The sequence below is a fragment of the Poecilia latipinna genome, unplaced genomic scaffold, assembly GCF_001443285.1.
Source record: "Poecilia latipinna isolate Pla-1442-1.1 unplaced genomic scaffold, P_latipinna-1.0 Scaffold3316, whole genome shotgun sequence".
Classification (NCBI taxonomy): domain Eukaryota; kingdom Metazoa; phylum Chordata; class Actinopteri; order Cyprinodontiformes; family Poeciliidae; genus Poecilia; species Poecilia latipinna.
In genome coordinates this window covers 21,270-32,853 of record NW_015115932.1, presented here as the reverse complement: position 1 = coordinate 32,853, position 11,584 = coordinate 21,270, and the positions used below count along the sequence as shown (strand labels likewise).

Genomic DNA, 11,584 nt, shown 5'->3' with positions numbered 1-11,584 from the left:
GGTTCCACATATCTTTGACTTTTACTATTTCCCATCCCTAGCAGGGGTAAAGTGACCGTTGCTGAGGGGCTGTTGGTTTATCTGATGCAGGCTGAGCTCAGCAGTTGATGCAGCACAGAGAAAGAAAAGCTCTCAAAGTTAAACATATGGATCAGTTGTCCACAAAATTAATCCATTCTCTTTTTATTTAAGTTGTAGCTTTTTAAAATTTACTATAAAAACAAAATATTAGTTAATAAATACTTGACAATTTAGTAGATAGTGACTCGAAATTATTTTGGACCTTTATTCAACCCGAGGCAAGTCGGTTGGCTGAAGTGACAGAGTGGAGGACGTTCATCAGATACCAGCTGAGAGCAGCACAGAGAAAGAAAGGAAGTTAAACACAGACGCATTTTTGTTTATGAAATAAACTATTCTTTGTTTGTGTTTTTTATTCTGATTTGAAATTAATATAACAATTAACATGATTTATTAAATGCTTGACTATCGAGTACTTAGTGACTCCAAATTTCCTTGACCTTAATTTCTTCATCAGCCTTGACTGGGATGAAGTGACTGAGAGTGGATCCAGGCTTGGAGGTGGAGATAAAAGTTCTTTATTTGATTCAATTTACATGAATGAAACAAAAAAAAAAGAGCAAACTTTGTCCAGCTGTAATGATTTACTTCTTGGGGTGATGCATGGAGCAGGTGGTGGGATTCCCATCTGATGTTTTGGAGCTTCAAGCAGTTGAGTTGGATGTTAGCAGACTAGCTTCTCCACCTCACTTCACAACCTGCTGCCTTTTGTCTTCAGGTTTTCTCTTGCACAAAAAAAGATAGACTCCTGGGAAGCATCCAATTTATGGACCGGAATTTAATAGACCGAGCCTGGAGTCTGACAGGGAAGGGAGGTCCCACTGGACAACACTGGGTGGTGTTTTTTCCTATGCTGGGTGAAGCAGCTTGAGCAAACGCAGGGCATGATCCATTGGGATCAGGCGTAGCATGCTCAGAGTCCTGGAAGGTGGGAATCTCGTGCTGAATTGAGGATTCGAACTCTGCTGATGGAGGTAAGACCAGATTTCTATCCAGGAGTGTAGAGGATGGAGCATCAGCCATGGAGCAGGGCCTCCTGATGGTTTGTCCATCTGTAGTCTCTGAGGTTGGAGCAGATGAGCTACATGCTAGCTGATTAGCTTCCTGCAGTCTTCTCTTTTGAGGTTTTTCTCTTTTAACGCAAACCATTTTTTCTGTCAGTGCAAAGTGGATCTTCCTCTACCAAATGCAACAAGTAGAATGACAGGGCCTCCGAAAATATTTAAAGCAGAAAAACAGAAATCCCACCCCTGTATCTCTATGGGCTCATTCAAACATAAACTAATAAAAGTGGGATGGGGCATTTCCAGGGGAGCAGGAAGATAAGAGGAGTTGGGGGGTGGGCTCTATGCATGTGAGGAGGAGTCACATCAACAAATTTGCATAGGTATAAAACATTCCATTTAGGGGGAGGGAGGGGAATAACTGGGTCAAAAGTCATGTTGCCAGAATTCTGTCTGTCTCATTTTGATAAGAACTTAAATTTTATATGATGAAAGAAGGGGCCCCCCCTGACATGCTCCTTATTTACCATTTGATTTAAGAGAAGGTTCCAGAATCCTGTCTGTTTTATTTCGATAACAACTTAATCTAAATCAAAACATATGTTTTTATACAATAAGCAATATATATGACCTTATTAATCAGACAAGGTCATATAAAACCTTATTAAAACAAATGTTTTAATACGATAAGGAATATATGATGCATATTTAACAGATTTTTTATACCATAAGCATTTTATGACGCAGATTTAACAGATGGTTGTGTGTGAGCATTGATTTATTAATTTTTGATATGGGCATGGCAATTTAATCCATCAAACTTGATTAATTAAAGCTCATAAGCTTTTATCCTTATTTTTTATATTTCTATAACATATGTGACCATTGTTATTGTTTGGCCATATTGTGAGGAAAGATAACCAGAGAGGTGCTGATTTTTACATTTGTTCAGACATCTTTTACTTGTTTTTTATAAGCTCAACTGCTTAAATACGTTAATTTGCAAAAGAGAGAGCGCTTGGAGAACAGCTGTTTTGCATCAACTATCCCTCCCAATACGGAGGCACAATGTCTACACTGCCCCCTATGGGTTTGACATATTTAGAACACACAATAGTGTAATTCAGCGGGTTCATATGGATGACCACTTTTTTAAAAAACTGATCAGGTGTGGACGAGATTATTTTATATTAAAAAAAACAACGTTTTTTTCTACGTCGTTTTAAAAAGACCCAGCCACAGGTGGACAAGGCCTAAAATTCAAACTACCTTGCAAGCGTTAAAAACACGGATAAATTACAGAATAAATATACAAACCGCTTGCCATACAATTAGTTCTCTCAGCAGTTGTGCAGTTTGTGCTCTGTGGGTGCTTTCAGCAGTGGGCCCGCAGCAAGAAGACAAATGGGAGGATTGTGGACGGGTTCTGAACGCGTCATGACAGTGAGGGGATTGGACTGATTCGGACCTGCGTCCTTCTGCAGAACAGACCCCGCTGTATGAGTCGGGGGACAGGACTGCTTCTCTGAGCGGAACTCCACCGGAGTTCTGCTTAAGTTCCCGGGCGGAGCAGCTGCCGCCTGCCTGCAAGCCACATGGACCCTTCCCGCTGCAGAGCATGCTGCTAGCGCCTGGCGATTGGAAGGAGAACCGTGAGGCTGTTCATACCACCGAACCCGAGCTCCACGCGCCGCTGTCTGCCTCCTAGTCATGCGCACAGACCACCTCCGTTGAGGATCCGAGTCGGGCTGAAGCATGTTCCTGACCTTCCTCCTCAGCTTCATCGTTCCTCCGGTATGGAGCGTTCACATGTCGTGGGAAAACTGGAGGTCCGCGCTGCGCAACGGAGGAGATGAGTTCGAGCCGCCGACCTCCCAGCCGCACATCGTCTTCATCCTGGTGGATGATCAGGGCTTCCGGGATGTTGGATACCACGGCTCCGAGATCAAAACTCCGAATTTGGACCGGCTGGCCGCACAGGGGGTGAAGCTGGAGAATTACTATGTCCAGCCGCTCTGCAGCCCGTCCCGGAGTCAGCTGATGACCGGCAGGTAAAAACCTACCTTGTAAATGAAAACTGATCCAGTCTTCAAGGAAAAGTGTAAGACCTTATTTTTTAATTCATTGCTGAAGTAAAACTATAACATGAAATTGATCTAAGGGACCAATTAGTTACTGTTTCTGTCGATACATATCACATAAAAAATTATATAGTATTTTTTTTCTCTCTATCAAATCAAGCCTCAAACATACAGAAAATCTAACAGATTCTAATCTTCATTTGTTTACTTTATTATACCAAGGAAACTTTTTAAATTCCAAATAGAAAAAGTAAGAAGAAAAATCCCTCCAACTTTGATACTTCAATGTGATTTCAGAGAGAAAATAGCAGCTACATGCTGCTGAACAAATGCAACTGATCACCATCAGTTATCTGCTCAGTTTTGGTGATTTGCTATACTGGTGTTTACAGGTGTCTGTTCACTCTGTGCCAAAGTGGAAAAACATCAGCAATGAGTGGAAAGAAGCAACCATTATTGCTCATCAGTCTGGGAAAGAGGATAAGGCTGTTTTCAAACCATGAGGTCCATCGTATTATCTGCCAGTCATCCCAGAACTGGATGTCCCAGGAAATGATTCACCCCATGCAGTACTCAAGACATTGCTAGAAAAAAAAGAAAAGATGCTTGATCTACAAACCTGAGTTGGCATGTTATAAATGTTAGAGTTGTCAACAGCTGCAAATAAAATAAATTGTTTAAAATACTTAAATAAATTCACTTAATTTAGACATAAAACATGCAAAATACTTGCAAGCAAACTGCAGCATCTACTCAGTCAACAGGACAACTGATAAACCTGCAATCAGTAAAACAATATTTAACAGCAAGGTTCTCTGTACCATAATTATTAGTCAAATAAATCTCACAACACTGCTTATATCAAATAATGTCAAGAAAAAAAACATTTATTCTAAGTCAAATGCAGGTTGGATCAAAATAAACTTACGAAAGTTTATTTTAGTAAGTTACTTAAAGCTTAAAGTTACTAAATCAAAACTTCCTGAGAGCAGGAGATTGATTATTTTTTCAGATTGTCTTATGTTAGGACAACAACAGTTTTAATACATATGTAAAATCTTTTTTTTGTTTTTTTAGAGGTGTGCTGATCGATTGGCCACCGATCACAATCGGCCGATTTCTGTGAAAAAGTGTATGATGGGTGATCGCCAAAACGATCACATTTATCTCACTTCAGCCTGTGTGTGCAGCTCATCTCCTCTTTCCTTCACACTGCTCAAGCGCGCAGCAACAAATGCTGTCATGTGGAACTTTAACGCTCTGAGTGAGTGGGAACGTTCAGCAAAACACCTGATTAGAGCATCCCTATCTTTTTTTTTCTTTTTTTTGTATCTAGGATACATGCTTTAAGCAGATGTTAAGCAAATATAAATATCTGAAAGGTGTACAGCGGCAGGTCTTTTGAGAATGTTTTGACCAATGTTGAACATCTACTATTTGACAGTTTTCTTCCAAGTCTCCAGGTGGTCCATCCTCTCTCTGTGTTCAAAGTTTAGAATAATGTTGTAGAACCTGACTCTGCTTCAATTCTCCACAGCTTCCTCCATGTCCTGTCTGCTGGGTTCCTTGGTCTCCATGATTCTGTTTGTTCTCTAATGTTCTTCTAATGTAATGTAATCTTCTCACTATCTCATTTCCTACAACTTTGTGTTGTTCTGTCATATAAATTAAAAATACATGGCATTGTGAGGTAGCTTAAATGCTTTTGTGAGGCTCTGTATTTTTATCAGCCCTCAGGAAGTTCATGGTGCAAACCTTTAACTTACCTGTTTTTCTTTTGGCTGTGCTGATGAGGTTAGAGACTTAAAAGCAAAGCTTTTCTTCAATCTAGAGTTGTGCTGTACAAGCCACTGCCCACACACCATCACTTCCCCATGCAGAGAAAGTGAAGAATGTGTCTGACATTGTGAGACCAATATTTCTAAGTGGTCCCTTTTCACATCCCTGAACTTTGTAAAATCTAATTAGTTCACCTTACTTAAAGAAAATTATGCAAACTTTTTGTCTCAAAAAACCCACGAGAAAACCTCATTAATTTGAAGTTAGCAGTACTAAATCATGTAGTAAAACTAACAAAAATAAAATAAGTTCATGTAACTTATATTTCATGCAATGTTAACTTATTTTTTAATTTGTGTGGACTGCTTGATCAAAATTTAATCCCACCTAGAATGACTAAATACTTGCAACTTACTATTTACTCATTTTTCAAGGTCACTAAGACAAACCAATTTTCTTGAATGAGTCCTTTCTCCCTCTCCATTCCACTTATTTTCCCTTTATTTTATTAAGGTTTTATTAGATTCTGTCTGACCACTCTTTACTTAAGAGTGGTACTGAAAATGGGTAATGAGAGAGGGGGCAGACATGCAGCAAAAGGTAAGGTAATTTTATTTATAAAGCACATTTTCAGCAACAAGGGAATTCAAAGTGCTTTACATGAATTAAAAGGAAATACAAACAAAATAAACCAAAGGAAAGAAAAAGAAGAAAAAAAGCAAAATGACTAATCTAAATCCTTTTCTGGTGTAAAGTGAGTAGCTACAGTTTCTAAAAAGTAGTGAAATAAAAGTAATTAAGTAGTGACTGTTCTTGTTAAGTATTCAAGTCAGGACCTGAACCTTTGACAGCCACGTCAAGGACTGAGGCCTCCATGCATTGGTTGTTCTTTACCCTTGAAGTTCAGAAACAAAAGGTTCAAAATTTTATTGAACATAAATGAAAATGCAACATGGACAAGGCACCCTGGATTCCACATGTTTGGAAGGAGAGCAATGAAATTCCTAAAGCACAAAACTCTGGGTTTGATTTAGTGAACAGAGAGGAGAGTTGAAGAGTTTATTTTCTTAAACTTGTTTATATCTGCTCACAATGAGTGTAGATTTTAAAACGGAGACCTTGGTAAGTAATGTATTATCTGGCAGGCATGCTTTCTGTGCAGTAGAGTTAAAGGGGACTTATTATGCTAAATTCACATTTAGCAAATTTTTGTACTTCCATTTGGTGTTTACCGCTTCTATAAATAAGTGCTTGAAAAACCCACCCAGTCATTTTTTGACTAAGTTTGTTATTTGGTGTCTAGAAAATAAACCATTTCAAAAATCTCCCAACAATCAACTGTCACTTGTTACTTAGCAACCCCAACTGAGCCCAGCCCATCACCTATCGACCCACCCTAAGCTTCAGTACATTTACTCATCTGGTTTTACCCTGGTATGGACTGTGTAAGGGCTGCTGAAAGAGACACGTGTTTTGTTGTTGATTTGGCATCCAGAAACCTCTTGCTGCATTTTTGTTGGTTGAGCATGAGGCTCCACTTTAGCTTTTCAAAGATGTACGGTGTATAATTGTGCATCTGTTTGCAGTAATTTTCACATGGATGTATAAATGTTGAGTTGGAGGCGTGGCCAGGAGCAGCTCATTTGGATTTAGAGTGACATGAGGTCCTAAAACGGCTCATTCTGAAAGGAGCTCAAAATAGGCACAACTGATCAGACACAAAATGTGATGGACATGTTTTGTAGAGCCCATGGAAAATCCTAAGGTGTTTGAGGAAGCATAATAGTTCACCTTTAACAGAAGGTGATGTTCATTTCACTGAAGGACCTGCTGAATGGAGTGCAGAACAATAAGTATGTCAAAGAAAGAGTCAGAGCTCAGAAATGGCAAGGAAATAACAAACAGCTTTGCCAAAAAGAGGAGACAAAATGCTCTGGGGCTGACTGATGAAATGCAGAGCTGCTTATCTGAACCACATGTAAAGAGGATGTGGAGCAGAGGGCCAGCCTGTAGGTTTGTTTAGGAGCTTTTATAAACAAAAAGGTTGGAGGAGTAGAAAGTGAACTTGACTTGTGGATTTGAGTGTACAACTAACGTGAGTGATTTGAAGATAATGATGTGATTTCTTGGCAATGTGGAACGGTGCGTGTGTAAATAAACTGGCGAGATGAGCGTGATTCCAGCTGCAAGAAAAGCGGAAGTGCTGACGCTGACATGCGATAAGGCACTGAAGTGAGCCGCCAGCTGTTTCTCTGCCTCGTAGTCTCCATGGGTTGACTACAAGATGAAGAAATGATGTAACAATGCTCAGCACTGGGCTACAGCTGCCCTCCCCTGCCTTGGATACTTTTAAAAGAGCCGTCCAAAATAGTCAAGTGAACATGTGGGGCTACTGCAGTAAAGGAGAGATGATGTTTGAGGGCAGTTATTCAGACAGCATCCATCAGTTTATAATCCTGAAAGTAAACAGTTGAACCAGTTACCAGCATCAAGATGGATACAATTCAAACGGCACAAAAAATGTCCTTCATACTATCCTATGACTCAGGCTGGGCATAGAGTAAAACAGTGCCCTCTTAGCTGGCTGAAATAAGCATCCTCCAACTTACTTTTGCTAAAGGAAAGATAATTTCCATTGTTTGGCAATATTTTCCATTAGAAACAACTTGGGGTATTTTCAGTCCTGGTCGTCTGGTGGACTTGGCTTGATTGGTGACCAATGACTTCAATGAATCTCCACGACTGATCATCTTCCTCATTCTCCCATCCACTCCATTGTTCTCTACATTCATATTTCAATGGCCAATTATGAACTCGTAAAGCATTCTTTTTCCTCCACCGGCCCTGATTGGCCCAGGACCACCAACTTCCAAAACATTATACCCATGATCATATTGAAACTTCTCCCTTTCCCCCACTCTTCATCCAGTGAGGTCTTTTGATGAGTCATGAACGGGGGTATCACGTTCTGATCTGTTTTGTGAATTACCTTGTGAATAGTTTGTGGTAATACGGAAGATGTAGAGGTTGGAACTAGCACATCTCAGAACGGACAAATTCCTCACTACAGATGGTAGGTTCCTTTTGCTGATCACTACAGACTGACGGTCTTCCCTTCTGTGCTGTTTGGACTTTAATATTTTTCAGAGTTTTTTGCTTCTGGCAAGGACGAGTGGATAGAGGCATTTACTACATCAGAACTTAGGCAAATGTGTGTCCATCTTCTATTTCGCACATTAACTCTTTTTTTTTTCTTCTTGAAATCCTCAATCGTAAAAACCTTTTTAGCAAAACTGAGGACAATTTTTTTTTTATTTTTCCATTTCTGTCAACCTTTTAAATACAATAAAAATGCAGATAAAATAGCATTGATGGAAGTTTGCTACTGTCAAGACTTTGGCTTTTGGGTTGGGATTTTGTTTTGTGCTTTTCTGTTTAATAAGTTATGTTCCAGTTCACTTTAGTTTAGCCCTTCATGTTCATTGTAGTTTCATTATCTGATGTTACTTCTTTTGGTTAGATTTGTCTTGTTCTTGTTTTCCTTCTTTCAGTCCCTTGTAGTGTCTCTAGTTCTGTTTTATGTCGTTACTCTAGGTCTAGTTATTGACTGCCAGAGTTTACTTCTGTTCTTCCTTAGTGATTCTAGTTAAGTTTATCTCTCAGTCTAATTCTTTTGGTAATTCTAGTTTGTGTGCTCCTCAGTTCTTGTTAGATTAGTCTTGTTCCTGTTCTTTGTTTTCTTCTTATGTCTTTAATCATGTTTCTTCTTACTTATTCTTAGTGTTAGAATTATTTTGTTGTGTAATCTGTCCAGCTTCTCTGTGTCTCTTTCTCGCTCCTCGGCCTGACACCTGCTGCAGCTACTCACACCTGCAATCAGTTAGCTCATCAGGTCAGGTCTGTTGTTTCCACTCAGCCTCACAGTATTTAAGCTTCTCATTCCCTGTCGCTAATCACCAGTCTCTCTCGTCACATCACCTGGACTACCTGCATCCCCTCGTGTCTCCAGTTTTGCTTGGTTCTTGGATTTTCTCATTCCAGGGACTTTTGTAGGTTGAGTTGTTCATTTGTTCTTCATTAAATCCCTACACTGAACTTCATCTCCCTGTCCACTTAGTCACATACATTATGGCAGTGATGTGTGTCTTTGCATGAAACAAATGCATGAAGTTGTGATGTATCTTTAATTCTCTTCCAAATTTAATCTAGTGCTCTGCTCAATCTTGGTACCATTGATGTACATTTCTCCATTTAAGACACTGAAATAAATCTGTAAAATATTCCAAGAAGCTGATGAGATATGTGTCACTTTACACCAAACAAACTGATTTTTAATAGAATTCATCTGGTTATGCAAGCCAGAAACAGTGGTTAGTTTCCCAGTCAGGCCCAAATTCTAGGAATGAGTTGCAAATGATTGTCTCGTTATTACTGAGTTTGGAACATTTACACAAAGCTTATTTGCTGTATATATTTGCAAACTTTTGTCTTGTCCATGGGGAATAGGAGCCTGTTTGATTTTCTTCTAAATTTAACTTGCTTTCTGACAACTAAACTAGATCTTGGTTTTACCTTTTTCATACACCACAAACCTCAAGAGAAGGCAAAGGAGATTTAGAACAAGGTCAAAGGCTGAGGAGGCAAGCAGTTCTTTGTCTCCAGGGTGTCTTGCTTTTATTTAAAGCAGATGTAGGGAGTCAGACAGAATTTAACGTTTGCTTCTAAAAGCTGCCTCAAGAGTTCCTGTTTGTATCAATGAACTCTCATGCTAAATGTTCTTGATTAATTGCAAAGGGAATTAAAGTAAGAACAGAGAACTGGCACTCGTCTGAAACAGAGGCTATGCCAGACCTCCTCTTTGTTTTTCACTATGAAAGGAAAGTTTATCTGTGTTATCCATAATTAGGGTTGTGAGCCAGAGCCTGCAAAAGCGAGCGGATGGCTAATGCAAAGCATGGTCATTCATCTGCTCCCAGCAGGGCAGGAAGTCTTATTGTTTTTATTCAGTTTTTTCCATTCTTCTTCTTATGTTTCTTTGCTGAAACTCGTACTGCAGCCCAGCCCCTAAACTTATTACAAGTTTTATTTGGTATCTAAGTTCAGTAGCCACACCACTACTCAAAAACAAATATTCAGGCATGTTCACCTGTGTGTAGCACTATGGTAGAAAATATGCGTTCCAGGTTATAACTTGAAAACTGCAAGTCCCCTTAACAAAATTGAGGTGGGCAATGTTTTCTAGAAAGTAGGGCTGCTGTAAACGAATATTTTAGTAATCGAGGTACTCGAATCATTCGAGGAATCGTTTCAGCCCTACTAGAAAGCTTGTCCAACAAATGAACCCCTATGCAAAAGTTGTTGATCAGGTTTTTTTTTTTCAGTATTAAAATTGCATTAGCCAAAATCAATCTCTGAGCTAACAGAAACCTAGCAAAATATACACTTCTTTTTTCCCCCCCAAATTACAACATAATCGCTACACATGAAGTTACAAATTAAATTGCCCATAATTGACATTATGAAACCATAACAAATTCCACAATTTTCTTCATTTTGGCAACTACAAACACAAAACTGACCATCTCTAGCTAGTTTTTTTTCAATGTACACCATGAGGTGGCTCTGTAAAATTGCAAAATTAGTTATTGCACATACCTCCACCACGTAGCTCTTATCATATATATATATGTAATTTAATATGGTCATAGTTGGTTACAAATAACTTTCAAATTTTAATTGACTTTCAAACAATAAATCAAACTTTTACACTAAGATCTCTTAATGTTTCATTTGTTTTGTGCATTTACAGTGTATCACAAAAGTGAGAACTTTTGTGCATCTCTGGATGCAGGTGGCCTTCTCATGTAATCTCTTCACACAACCTGTTGAGTAAACCCCCTCTAGTGTTTCTTCATGTTTTCCTTCCAACCAGTTAAACCATCTTGTTGCCATCAGGTCTTTCCTTCATCTAGCATTCTTCCTCTGTTGCTTGAAAACAAAAAATGCTTTTCCAAGAACATTTATTTCCAATATCTATTTATAACAATTACATATCATTTTTTTTTAAACGAATGCCATCATTAACTTCAATCCTCACCATAGCTAACAGATATTCAGCAATTTAAACAAACACAAAAAATACTTTTAAAATTAGGATTTTCCCATTTTTGCAGATATTTAAGTAGCCTATATCTTTTCATGGGACAACACTGACAAAATGACACTTTGACACAATGAAAAGTTGTCTGTGTGCAGCTTATATAACAGTGTAAATTTATTCTTCCCTCAATAACTATATACAGCCATTAATGTCTAAACTGCTGGTAACAAAAGTGAGTACACCCTAAGTGAATGTTCCTTAAGTGTCAATATTTTGCGTGGCCACCATTATTGATCTAAACTACCTTAACTCTCCTGCGCATGGAGTTCACCAGAGCAGGAGTGGAAAACCATTGGAATGCTTTTCCACTCCTCCATGATGACATCACGGAGGTGGTGGATGTTCAAGACTTGGCGCTCCTCCACCTTCCGCTTGAGGATGCCCCAAACATGTTCTATTGGGTTTAGATCTGGAGACATGCTTGGCCAGTCCATCACCTTCACCCTCAGCCTCTTCAATAAAGCAGTGGTCATCTTAGA

At 39.0% G+C, this 11,584-nt stretch overlaps 1 protein-coding gene across 1 annotated transcript in view; it reads left to right on the top strand.

The window, feature by feature from the left end:
* Nucleotides 1–2,108: 2,108 nt before the first annotated feature.
* LOC106940677 (arylsulfatase J-like) overlaps nt 2,109–11,584 on the top strand; it is a 22,718-nt gene continuing 13,242 nt past the window's right edge. Inside the window, 3 exon segments of the mRNA XM_015023482.1 lie at nt 2,109–2,781; nt 2,783–2,839; nt 2,841–3,136. Coding sequence (XP_014878968.1) covers nt 2,704–2,781; nt 2,783–2,839; nt 2,841–3,136 — 431 coding nt within the window. The 5' untranslated portion in view covers nt 2,109–2,703.